The sequence below is a fragment of the Berghia stephanieae genome, chromosome 1, assembly GCF_034508935.2.
Source record: "Berghia stephanieae isolate SIO BIC M18660-M18661 chromosome 1, UCSD_Bste_1.3, whole genome shotgun sequence".
In the NCBI taxonomy this organism is placed as follows: Eukaryota; Metazoa; Mollusca; class Gastropoda; order Nudibranchia; family Aeolidiidae; genus Berghia; species Berghia stephanieae.
This window is the reverse complement of record NC_088360.1, coordinates 52,483,384-52,497,673: the sequence shown is the minus strand read 5'-3', so window position 1 is coordinate 52,497,673 and position 14,290 is coordinate 52,483,384. Positions and strand designations below refer to the sequence as shown.

Genomic DNA, 14,290 nt, shown 5'->3' with positions numbered 1-14,290 from the left:
ATCATCACCTCGCCACCAACAACGCCTCCATCATCAAGATCTCTGCCATTGCAATCCCTGGGGCCCTCCAACATGCCCCATCCAGTTGCTCCGCTGAAAAACACAACCATCCTCTATGACCTCACCACCCCTGCGGCCATCCTCCCCTGCCGCCCCAACATGGCCATCCACGTCTCCGGGAACTTGACGTCGTCCACTATCTGCAACAAAAGGTAGTGACAGATAATGAGTGATTGAGATATATATATATATATATATATGTGTATATATATATATATATATATATATATATATATATATATATATATGAGAGAGAGAGAGAGAGAGAGAGAGAGAGAGAGAGAGAGAGGAGAGAGAGAGAGAGAGAACTAACTAGATTTCCGGGAGATATTCCGAAAGCTCCTACATCTCCGTTTTCTTTCAATTTATATTTTAACAGTTGATCTTTTGTTAGGAGCTTATTTATTCAATTTGTCATCATACAGAAGCATTTTAAAAACTCTAGAACAAACTTTGATAGATTTGTGAAAGTTTAAAATTTCCTAAAATTTGACAATTGTTTTGTTTCTCGGCCGCCATTTTGATTTGTGAAAGGTAGTGCAAAGCAGTCCGAGGGTTTTCTTTCTAATTAGGGCGAGCTAGAGATCGGATGATTTTTTTTCTATTAGGGTTAGTCATAAGTCTTTGCAAAGGTGCTAGGGTGTTTGTTTTTCCTATTAGGGTTAGTTAAAGATACTGGGTTTTATTTTTTCTTGGGATTAGTTGAGGGAATATTATTTGAGTTGTTTCCCTTAAGGAGCTTTCGGAAGGCTGTAGTAACTACCGTGATTGCCAGAACTCGGTATTCTGGCTGTAGGACTCCATGGCTAGGATGGGTCCAGATGGCCGGTGAATCACGGAATTACTGAGTTAAAAATATATATTAAATAGATAAAGTTATAGTTAGTATAAAAATATGGCTTACCCGACCCTGAATCTAGTTAGTCGTAATGGTAGATAGGTATGGTCGCAACAGATATGGTATGGTAGATAGTTTAGTGTAGAGCTTGAAGTGTGCAGTAGGTAGTCTGTAGGTAAGTGTAGTGTGTATCTGGGTAAGTGTGAAGTGTAAGTGTGTCGGTAAGTGTGTCCTATCGAGAGGTCCACTCGGCTTTATATGAGCCGGGTCAGCTCGGGACGAGGCAGAGCGGAAGTAGGAATGACCATTGCCAAGGTCACTAGCCGTACGATTGTTTACGGCTAGAGATCCCTACACTGCTCCCCCCTCAAAAAGGGCAGGGTGGCTGGATGTGGGGTACTCACCTGCACCTTTCTGGAGCTCTCGGTATTACAGTGAACTAAAGGAGAGGAGCCCTTACCTAGGGCGTAGCAACAAAAAAGGGGGGTAAAATAAAACAAGGAAGGCCCTTTCCTAGGGCCGAACAAAAAATAAAGAAGGCCCTTACCTAGGGCTAAAATAAAAGGAAAGCCCTTTCCTGGGGCTGGGGCAACAATAAATCTATTTACACGGTTGCTCGCCCTAGCACCTAGCTGTCTAAGACAGAGCTGTGGAGGGACAGCTCCATCGAGGGCTCTCTCTCCTTCATTCTTTTATTCTCCTCCCGGAGACGGGTGACCTCAGCCGCCTCGGTCCGGAGGGAGGCCAGCTCCTGCCTGGCCCTCTTAAGCTGATTCCGCAGGCTGCGGAAGTCCCCCGGCGGCGGCGAGATCTGTCTCGGCGGTCGGCTTGCTCTTGGTCCTCCCTCCTATGCCTGCTGGGAGGCCGATCGCGGCTCTGTCGGGCCGGGGTACTAGTTCTATGGGCCCGACGGGGCGAGCGGGACCGTCTCCTACGGTCACGGGGCCTCCGTTCCTGGTTAGAGTTAGAGGCGACGGCGGAGGTCCGGGATCTATTCCCAAGTCTCGAGGTGATTGGAGGAGTCCTCGAGCGTCTAGTGGGATTTCTCCAGGGTTGCCTGCGATTCCGAATCGCGTGCTCCGGGTTACGCCCCGGAGGAGAGCGCCTGCCGGCCGCTCTCGGCATCTCTTCTCGGAATCGCAGGAAATCCCGGAAGAGGGTCACATCCCGTGAGAAAGAGGTCATCTGCGGAGATTAAAGAAAAAGATTAGTGAGAACAGGATGGGCAAATGAAAGCGTTCAGTTGCCTTGCTTGGTTCCTCGTCAGGTTGACACACCTGCCGTGGAACCAGTCGAAACACCTGTCACACGCAACCATGAGGTCTCCATCGTCTGGCTTTCCACAAGTACAGTAAGTAATTTCCTGGCCAGATTCGATGGCCTCCCTTTCCTTTCGGATCCAGGCTGAGATAATCCGGTCCCAACATGGTTTCAGGTGGTCATGGTTGACTGTCTTAATCTCCGAGTTCCTGAATTTGACAATGTATGTGGCGGGGGTCAGGACCGTGGAGATGATGGCTGGTCCAGTCCATACAGGTTTCAGCTTACTGGACTTTCCTTTCACACTCGATTTATCCAGGTAATAAACCGCCTGTCCCCTCTTGAAGGAATGGACGTGGGCTTTGATTTCGTAGTCCCTCTTCGTCCTCTTGAGCTCAGTTCGGAGGGTGGTTCTCGCAGTCTCATGGGCTATCTCTAACCCCTGCTGTAGAGAGTTGACATAATCTTCAGGAGACTGTGGGTTTGTACGTTTCCCTGGTATAACCAATTCCACCGGTGCGCTCAATTCCCTTCCTAACATCAATTTGTTAAAGGCGTAGGTATGACAAGGAGGTATCGTGGACCTTCGTCTCTTCTATATAAGGCTCCATCGATCAGGAAGAAACAGGTTGCGGTGCACCCAGTAGAACTTTTCCTCCTGGCCGGACAGCATCAAGTCCGACATCTCTGGGTCTGCTCCTAATTTCAACCATAATAGCAGGTGGGTCATGTGATGATCATCCGACTGCAGCTTCCTGACATCCTCCATGTCAATGTTGTCAAGGCCAACTTGTGTCGAGTCGTCTTGTCTTACGACTTGTATTTTGTGTCCACCCTCATAGTAATATTCAACCCATTGACAATTGTGTCAGGGGACCTGAGGGGGACAGCACAGCTCACTCCTGACGTCGTCCGGGTAGAGTTGTTCGATCCTCTGATCTGTCGCACTTTGCGTCCACCCTCGTTTATGATATTCGACCCAGTGACAATTGTGTCAGGGGACCCGAGGGGGATAGTGCAGTTCCTTCCTGACGTCATTCGGGCAGTGTCGTCCAATCTTCTGAGCTGTGTCCTACATCCGCCCTCGTTTATAATATCCAACCCAGTGACAATTGTGTCAGGGGACCCGAGGGGGACGACGTTGTCTACTTCTGATTCAAAGGTTCCCCATCTCTCCTGTGTTCGGGTGCAATATGCGCATCCGCCACAAGGCAATTCTGATAACGCCTTGTGAGGACGGTAGTGTTGGCAAGTGTCCGTCGTGGGAGGTCGAGATAAGTCATCAGCATTCATGTGCAGTGAACCAGAGCGGTGAACTATCCTCATGTTGTATTGACTGAGTTCTTCGATCCATCGGGCCAGTTGGCCCTCAATCCTCTTGAAGTTCATGAGCCAAGTAAGGCAGCGATGATCCGTTCATACAGTGAATTCGCTGCCTAAGAGGTAGTGACGGAAGTGATTGGTAAAGCGCACAATTGCGAGTAGCTCTTCCTGGTAGTGCAATAGCGCCGCTGAAGGGGTGTCAGGGTGAAGCTCCCATATGCAATCACCTTCTCTTCCTCTTCTTGGATGTGAATCAACTCGGCTCCGATGGCGAAATCTGAAGCATCAGTATCGAGGATGAAGTGACCTGTCGTAGTGGGAATGGCCAAGATTGGTGGGGAAGTAAGGCGTAGCTTGATCTCCTCAAAGGCTGCCAGCTGATCATCACCCCAGATGAAAATTTTCTCTCTCAGAAGTTGTGTGAGGGGTTCTGGTATTCCGGCAAAATCCTTTACGAAGAAGCGGTGGTAATTAGCTAAGCCCAAAAACTTCTCTATTTCCTTCATGGACGTAGGTGCTGGCCGATCCCGTACAGTGGCAATTGATTCCTCTGTCATAGACAACTGGTTTCTTCCTACCTTCCTACCAAGAGGTTTAGTTTCTTTCCTGAAGAGCTCACATTTCCTGGGTTTGAGCTTCAGCCGGAAGGCACGAAGTCTGGTGAACACTTCCCTCAAGTTGTTGAAGTGGTCCTGGAAGGACTTCCCCAGTACACAGATGTCGTCCAAGTAGGCCGAGACAGAGTTCCAGTGTAAGTCCTTCAAGACGAGGTCCATTACTCTGCTGTAGGCGCTATAGAATTGCAGAGTCCAAATGGCAGCTTGTTGAATTCAAATAGGCCCCTCCTCGTCCTGAATGCAGTCTAGATGGTGGGGCTTCTTTACATTTCTGCACTCTGGTGCTGGGTTCGAATCCCCACTGTCTCCTAGTGCCAAGGCTTCCTTATTTCTTATATCAGCAGTGGTCGTCGGTATCGAAAGGGTCCTTGGGTTCTGGAGCATCAGTGAAGGTATCTTCCATTTTGGGCACCATGAGTGTAAAATAATAATTATTGGCTTCCTGAGGCTGCAGAGACTTCATAAACTTAACGATGTTCTTGGAACTACAGAAGTCTTTCTTGGTCATCTATACTCTCCTGATAGGGCAGGACGAACTGTCTGGCAGTCTGCCCAGAGACAATAATCCATGGGCTGCTCAAAAGAGCAGTAGTCCATTAGAATTTATTCACCATGATGATATTCACTGACACGATTATCCTAATCTTCTGAGAATAGACTATGGGAAACAGTGTCAGTAACAAAGAAGCAAATTATAGTGTAACCTCAAGGAACTATTACGCCATGCAAGCAATCAATGCAAGCTAAAAGCACAAAACAAAATCGAGCGGGCTTAAAGCCAAGTAATAAAACTAGCACAAGCATGAAGCCAAAACAATATAATTAGGCCAAGCTCATGCCAAAGCAAGCAATTGAATCAAGCTGCAAACAAGCTACGCTCTGTAAAAATATAATATATGAACATTTGTATATAATAGAGTAAAGATCACAGAGTAATTTAATGATAACAACAATCTATACATCTTCACAACAAAACAATTGCTCCAGGTCGCAGTCATGGCCATGTCGTGCACCAACACTTCACTGACCCATGGTGCGCGACCTGAGCATAAACATCACAATATGTATCATGTGATTCACTGAGAATTAGGTCCTCCAACTCGAACCTTGGTCGCAACAGATAATGCACCAACATCTCTCTGCGCAGGCCACCAAGCTCGAGTGACCATCAAACTCAGTGAATCCAAACTATCATCAGATGGTTGCTTCCGAGTGGTCATCTCCACAGCTGCAGCCATGGTCAGGACATGCTCCAACATGTCACTGCCCCATGCTGCCCAATCACAGTGGCCACACGAAAGCAAACCAGATAACTGATACTATTGGTTGGTCTGTCACTCGAGGCCACTGCATGGTCAGGTCATGCTACAACATCTCGCTGCACCATGCTCTCTGACCTGAGTGACCTCCAACCAATAAAACCACAAAGCAATTATCAATAATAACATAGGGTTGTTTATTGCAGGATAGTCGCTCCCTAGGCCGCAGCCATGGTCGGATCATGCTCCGACATCTCACCGCACCATGCTGCCCAGCCCGAGCGACCATCAAACAACAAATCAAAAAATGAAAAATCAGGTACAAATAATAATGTATGGTCTATTGAAAGATCGGCCACTCCCCAAGGCCGCAGCCATGGTCGGATCATGCTCCAACATCTCACCGCACCATGCTGCCTGGCCCGAGTGACCATCAAACAATAAATCAAAATTTAAATGCTCAAAGAACTATTAAATTAAAATCCATGACAAGCAACATACAAATAATCATGTGTAGTCTATTGAAAGATAGGCCACTCCCCAAGGCCGCAGCCATGGTCGGATCATGCTCCAACATCTCACCGCACCATGCTGTCTGGCCCGAGTAGCCATCAAACAATAAATCAGAATTATACAAATACTAAATAAAAAATTAGGTATGGTCTATTGAAAGATGAGCCACTCCTCAAGGCCGCAGCCATGGTCGGATCATGCTCCAACATCTCACCGCACCATGCTGCCTGGCCCGAGTGACCATCAAACAATAAATCAAAATTAAACAAATACTAAATAAAAAATTAGGTATGGTCTATTGAAAGATAGGCCACTCCCCAAGGCCGCAGCCATGGTCGGATCATGCTCCAACATCTCACCGCACCATGCTGCCTGGCCCGATTAGCCATCAAACAATAAATCAGAATTATACAAATACTAAATAAAAAATTAGGTATGGTCTATTGAAAGATAGACCACTCCTCAAGGCCGCAGCCATGGTCGGATCATGCTCCAACATCTCACCGCACCATGCTGCCTGGCCCGAGTGACCATCAAACAATAAATCAAAATTATACAAATACTAAATAAAAACAATTAGGTTTATCCTGCTCGTGACGCCATTGTAGTAACTACCGTGATTGCCAGAACTCGGTATTCTGGCTGTAGGACTCCATGGCTAGGATGGGTCCAGATGGCCGGTGAATCACGGAATTACTGAGTTAAAAATATATATTAAATAGATAAAGTTATAGTTAGTATAAAAATATGGCTTACCCTGAATCTAGTTAGTCGTAATGGTAGATAGGTATGGTCGCAACAGATATGGTATGGTAGATAGTTTAGTGTAGAGCTTGAAGTGTGCAGTAGGTAGTCTGTAGGTAAGTGTAGTGTGTATCTGGGTAAGTGTGAAGTGTAAGTGTGTCGGTAAGTGTGTCCTATCGAGAGGTCCACTCGGCTTTATATGAGCCGGGTCAGCTCGGGACGAGGCAGAGCGGAAGTAGGAATGACCATTGCCAAGGTCACTAGCCGTACGATTGTTTACGGCTAGAGATCCCTACAAGGCCTCCCAGATTTCTATCTGGAGAGGAAATCCGCTTAACGAATCCATCCTTTAAGTTTAAGAATGCACAATCCAATCCCGTCTCTTGATGCCATCCTTTAGTGAGTTTTTAAAACGGAGTGTTTACGTACACGGTAACCGGGCACCTAGCCTCAGGATCTACATACAGTAACATATAGACTAAGTTAGTCACTAACCCTGTACCGTGCTTTTGTAGGGAGGGGCGAGTGGGCAGTGGGCATTGAGCTCGGTACACAGCAACTTATGACCTTGATTTCTTTCATTCCTATACCCCCCCCCCCCTTCCTTGTGTGTGTGTGTGATTTTTTTTAAATAAAAAAAATGCGATTTAACCCAGAGAGAGAGAGAGAGAGAGAGAGAGAGAGAGAGAGAGAGAGAGAGAGAGAGAGAGATATCCATCCATTTCTTGTATTGCAGTGGCAAACTAGTAAGCGGAGTTACCGTGTACGTAGATTCTGTACAAAAACGTAATTCTTGTTTATGTTTTGAACTTCTAAACAGATGAATGGTCGAAGAAATTATGTTTTAAAAGATTTTTTTTTTGCATCGTCCGTTAAAAAAAATCTAATAAAAAAAAATCATTAGCATAAACTCTCGAATATGTATTATCTTGAGAAAAATGTTTACTTTCATAAATACCTAATGGTGGTTAATGCTGAAGACAAACAGATACGTAATACTGTGGATGCACGTTGCAAATGAATACTAATTATATGGATAATTCTTCTTCAAACCCCGTGACATTTGATTGATAAGATCAAGCCTCATAACATTCGCTGTGTTTGGTTGTAGTCATTCCGCCTATGTCCCTCGAATCAGACTGCTCCAAAACTAAACCACACCCTTAGTTCTCGGTATGGCCACACCCCTCATATTATGATTATGCCCATAGTTTGATGTGATAAATTATTGAAACGAGACTATTGTGAACCTCTGCTGTTCTGTACTGACGTAACTTATAATGTCATTTCTCCTGGATCCAGGCACATCTCTGTCAGAAAGAAACATGTGAAAGTCACGCCTAAGACGTAATCAGTTCCTTTGAACCCCCTAAAACAGGGGACTGAGGAACACCGATGATGTCGGGTTGTGCAATAACGTCCAACCGCCCCCTCATCGTATTCGTCCCCAAGTGTGCTAAAATCTATTATCTAGCAGCTAAGTTTCTAAAACTAAACAATCCATGAGCAATAAAACCATAAAACATATAAATAACTAAATAGAACGCATAGAAGTCATAACAACTATATCATATGGCAGCTACTGAATAGCAATCAATTATATGTAAAAACGTAATAAAGATCAGAAACGGCGGTGCTCGTATAATCATGGAAAAGGCAGGGTGTTAAATGAGGCAACTTACCCTCTATCTCCAGACACAGTGATTATACAAAATTAAATCAATGTACCGAATTATTTAAAACACGATGCACTACACAATAATCCACTGGAATATACTCAAGAAATAAACACATCATGAACTTTAAAAAAAAAATACAAAAAGAAGTAAAGATTCTTACAATAGCTGGGTAGTATTATAATTCTCGTCACCAATACGAGAGAGAGACCAAAAATGCGTGTGATCAATTAAGACAGAAAGATTCCAAGTGATTGGTAGCTGGAGGGTTCATATGAATTCACAATTCGACCAATTGTATTGTAGAATAATGGTATCTCTACGAATTCCGCTTGTGAAACTCAAGCACGATAAAAAAAAATCATTAAAAAAAAAAGATTTAATTTCTTACCTGAAGCTGAAGTCGACCCTCTCGAAAATGAAATGACGCGGGAGGATCGGGTGTCTAGCTAGTTGTGATTTGTTTGTTTTTTTTTGAAAATGTAAACAACTCATGGAGCGGTAGATAATTGCCTTGACTCTCTTAAGATGCGGCTACATTACTGCGTTGAGGCGAAATCATTAAAATATTTATAACGGAATACATATTTATACCCCATTGACATATTATAGGCAAAATGGCTTATCTACCCCATTGACAATCTTAATGCCCGCGTGCTGACGTGACAATAAATGATTTCGAGGTTACACAAATATTATCTGATTATATATATTTAGTAAATCGGATTTTTATCAACACTAAAGCTCCGAAAACACAGGACCAACGTCACCAAATAATTTTGCATGATGATTACAATTGACATGAAGATGGTTTATGAGCATTATGAGATTGATGAGACATCGTGATGATGTTATTGGAAAATCAAATTTCTTTCGTTAAATTCAATCGAAAACAGACGCTATTATTGTTAGCACGTGGGTTGCATATCAATCTCCTGGTGAGTGAGTATGACACTGAAAGGTAATTGCATTGAATCGATACCTCCTCTTTGAATACAATCAATTTCTTAAAATTGATGCTAACCATTTTCAGTTCGTAACATTGGGAAAGAATTATAGTGAGCGAATTATACAAGTTATTAAATGAAGAAAATATCTCTCCGACGCAAATAAAAAGCTCCGTGGAGTTCTCGTACAAAGTCGAAAATCCTATTGTTTAGTAAAACAATAGAAATTGAGTTAAAATTTCATTCAACTTTTGAATCATTAATTTTGTGTTAATCGACATATCGTCAACTAGACGTCTAGATATGCTTGAAAATGAAAATAAAAGACATGAGTGTAAAAATTTCAAAACGACTTCTCGAATAACTCATAAGCGTAAAAGTCAAAAGCCGATTGTCTTGTTCCTACCCTAGAACGTCAAGCGATCAGATAATAGCAATAAGTTTGAGTCCGTTTTGAAGAGGACACAAAATAGCGTTGTGTTTTACAAAGGCGATCAGTTTTTATACTCTTCTATACTACAAAGTAAAATCGGATTACGTTACTTGTCCAGCATCAAAACGCGTGATTATTTAACGGTAGCGGTAACAACCGCCCAATGTGGATATAGCTTTAAGATAGCTTAAATAACACGAAGAAAATATGTTTAGATATAGTACAATATTTAGAATGCCTGCTGTGAGCTGTGCTTAACCCTTGATCTATTAATATCTTACTGGTCATGAAGTAATTAAAAAGCAGAACGCCGAGTGATTAAATACACGATTTTATGCATGAACACTTCTCATTTGTTACCAGGGCCCATGTGTTTTGATGCTGGAAATGTAACGTAATCCGATTTCATTTTGTAGTATAGAAGAGTATAAAAACTGATCGCCTTTCATCACCAGTCTCTATGTTAAATTTCTTTCCACCACTCTATGATGATTTTGAATCTAGAAACTTTCAATTTGAATTAAATCCAGGTCATGTCCTCATCATCATCAACATCATCATCATCATCACCATCCTCCTCCTCCTCCTCCTCCTCCTCCTCCTCCTCCTCCTCATCATCATCATCATCATCATCATCATCATCATCATCATCATCATCATCGATGTCGTCGTGGTTGTCGTTGGAATAGGGTTGGTTGGTACTTGTAGTATTCGCTTCGTAACTTAAGGGCACACGGTTCGGCACATTTCCACTGCGTTGTGGGGTCTTCATAAACTCGCCCTAGCTGGCCCATGGCGTTGCTCTGCGGTCGACGCTTGGGTTATTCCATTCTTCCCAAAAAAATGTCTCCATTGTTTATCTATTCATTTATATATTTATTTATTTGTTCATCATCATCATCATCATCATCATCATCATCATCATCATTATCATCATCATCATCATCATCATCATCATCAGCATCCTTATCAACAACAGTTTCATCAACACTGGCGTGGCAATTACCAACAATCTGTCCTTTAAAAGAAACCAAGTACCCGTTCAATTTATGAAGATTCAAGGTTGAATATTCCAAACTGCGTTTCTTGCATTATACATGTTGTACTATATTATATGCTTGGGTAAGTGGCACAGTTTTATCTTACATAAGGGTCACATCCTTACCAAGGCATGGATCAGTAGCTCCCCTATGAAGACTGATTGTATAACGTATTCATTTTTTGTTGTTTTTGTCTTCATTATTTCACACATTCTGTGGTATAATCAGTTCCAAGTGGTCATGCTACAGTGCCAGTGACATCCTGCAGGTAACATAGATCAAAGCCCGTTTAATTTTTAGAAGAATTTATTAAAATCTTCGTCTTCCGGGTTCTATTGGAAAGTATGGTTTTCGATATTTAAAAATCATTTTGTATGAGAACTGTGAATCAAATATATAACTATTACTATATTAATAAATAAATATATAATCCGGTTCAGCGGTGTTCACCCGTCTAATTTAATTTCATTCCGCTATTTTGTTGATTTATTTATTGATTAATTTACTGTGAATTTTTTAAGTTCGCAAAAATTACGTATTTTTGTCTCCAATTGCAAATAATATAAAAGAACTGTGACTTGCAATTTGAGACTTGTATAGCCTATTTTCATCACCAGTCTCTATGTTAAATTTCTTTCCACCATTCTATGATGATTTTTAATCTAGAAACTTTCAAATTGAACAAAATCCAGATTTTGGCGAATAAACATTGAGAAACAACTGCATATTTGAAAACAACAGCTCAATGACCAATCAGCTGTCCACTAAATTGACCCATTGAGAACTGATTTGGTCTATACTGTTTGAAACGTTTTAAAACTCACCTCGTTATGCTAATTCATGATATCGCGCTATTGTTCGGATTCCCTGTAGAATCTTTATTATAGTTACAAGTATGACAATCTATTAAGAGCACTAACACACACACACATACACACACACACACACACATACATTCACGCACAGAAAAATACACAAACATAATCACAAACACACAGACAAACACACACACATAAATACACAAACATAATCACAGACACACACACACACACACACACATACACACACACACACACACACTCACACAGACACGCTTTCAGTTATTAGTCAAAAGAAGAAAACATCGAATTATTATTTTAAAATTTATATTTCGTCTTGGATTTCATTATTCTAGTATAAGCCCGAAAACACGTACAAGTGACGTCACTATTTCTTGGAACTGTCTGTGACTCGCTTCAACAAACGAATATTCATATATATAAATTCTTATTTTATTACATCGTAGAATACTATGGTTTGTTTCAGGATTTAGAATGTTACTAACATTATATATTACCCCTACTGTCCATCTTGTGTCTGCTTGACTCGGTGATATCTATGATAATTCGTTTTGACAATTTCAACCGGGGACTGGCTTTTTTACTGCGAAGTGGCCATAGGATTGAATAGTCTGATGTCACACCCGCCCAGCAACGAGCAACTTGGTTCTAAACAAAGAAAATCGGTACTTTTTATTCTTCATGCTGGCTAGAAATTTTTCTCATATTATGATGTGATCATAATGTATAAAAGTCAAAACATGATCAGGTTTATAATGTTTTTCTCCTCTGGATACACTTTAATACTCGTCAGAGAAGAATTCCATATGGGTGTTCTGATTGTTAAGAACAAGTTACTAAGTTACTTTGCGTCATTACGAGGGAAGTGACATCACGATTGTGAAACCTATTCGACTCGAGTCTGAATAGCCTCCCGTGGCTATTCGGACTCCAATGTGCGTGCGCATACAGAGGGGAAGATGATACAATGTGGACAGTAGGCAGAGGGTGGAACTGTCATATTTATGATTTATGGACAATAAAGATCTATTATAATCATTATTATTCACTGGTTATCATTTCACGTCTGTCTTCACATACATAAAAAAGATATCTCTGCCTAATAAATCAGGGGCATGAACATCCTTTTGAATTTCTGAGGGAAGAAACTGAGTCTGTGTTTTCTTATTGATTTCACTAGCCAAAACTTCCTTCCAGTTTGAAAGTATTTTTATGGCAAGTCCTTTAAGATGGAAGGGGTCATTGCATGGTTCGTCCTCTTCTGTCTCGTTCAATACACTTTATAGAGTTTTGGTTTGTATCTGTCTGTAATAAAATGCACATGTGCTCTCTGAGGCAAAGTGTGGAGAACTTTCTTTGCAAGCTCTATATCTGTATAATATCTGTAAGCCTGTGGAAAAAGGCCATTTTATCTTATTACATGAAATGCACCTTGCATTTTTTAGATATCTTCTGTGACAACAAACTCCTATTTTTTAAGGGCACTTAAGAACTGTGCTTTGTTTGTCTTTAGCGGTAAGCCATCAGGTGAGGCCAGGGACCAGAGCGTTGGATTCAATGTATAGCGTAAAACATTCTCCATATCTATATCATGCTCATGTGACAAAACCAGTAACTTTCCGAAAAGGTTTCTTTGAACTTTCATTTTTACCTCTTTTGTTTTACTTTTGACAGCGACAACATGTGCGGCAGAGACAAATGTTTTCATTCCTGATTTTGGTCGCGGATGTTTGAACGCAACTGTTTTATTTTTTAGTCTGAGTCAACGAAGCTCTCAAATGTTCCGTTCCATAATTATCCACTTCCATCATGTCATTTGCAACAACTTCTGACACTTTATTCCCAGATGAAAAGGAAACTAATGCATCAGTGCTCATTTCAAAAGAGTTGGTGAAAATTGAAAAAGGTCTTACAGTACTCCTCACACTTTTCTCGCTCAGCCGTCTTTGTGACTATCAATGGATTTTGAATCCGTGTTAGTAATTTCCTGCAAAGCTGAAGCATACTGAGATCTATTGTGACGTGTCACACGTTATCCGTAATATGTGGGAAGGCTTCTGCTAAACCCAACTGGATGGGACTCCCGACCTCCCATAGTGAGCAAGGAGATACTTACTGTGTCTTCTACCCCCCTATATCTGTTATCCAACTAGCTTTCTGTCTTTGTCTTGGAATGAGATTACTTGGTTTTGTTCTGGCCCTGGCCGGATACTCTGGCTGGGAGGGAAACAGTCAAATGTATAGTTAGTTTCGGGAGATGATATTATTTTCCTTGTAAATTATCTCTCTGTTATGCACTGTATTATGTTTATTTTCATATTATATATGATTTGTAAACATTTGAGTGTATTCCTCTTAGTGGGGACCTGTGCTGTGTGTGGATGAGAATTTTTGGTGATCTCAAACTAAATACACCGATAGTGTCCTCTTGTAATCTACATCCATTCGCTATTTGAACCAATTCCCCTTTGTCTGCCTTATTCTTGGATGCTTTAATTGTAATTCTAGAACTTTTTACTCTCCCATTTTCTTCCTTTTTATTGGCGCTGATATGACCTTAATGTGTTGCAAGCGCCGTAAAACCCTTAAAAACAAAGAAAAAAAAAGAAAAAAAAACAAACAAACATAATTATTCCTCCTCTTGTTTTTGCACCCTTGTTTATGGTTTGTTCTATGGTCATGTCTATAGCACACCTCCCAGCAGGCACATCTGTCCTGGACACACCGAATCCTCTGTTTTC

General features: G+C 41.6%; 1 protein-coding gene across 1 annotated transcript; it reads right to left on the bottom strand.

The window, feature by feature from the left end:
- Positions 1 to 2,105: 2,105 nt before the first annotated feature.
- Positions 2,106 to 2,699, bottom strand: LOC144971922 (uncharacterized). Its single transcript, XM_078913031.1, has one exon. It carries the CDS (start codon positions 2,697 to 2,699, stop codon positions 2,106 to 2,108), a length of 594 nt encoding a protein of 197 aa, XP_078769157.1.
- Positions 2,700 to 14,290: the final 11,591 nt, after the last annotated feature.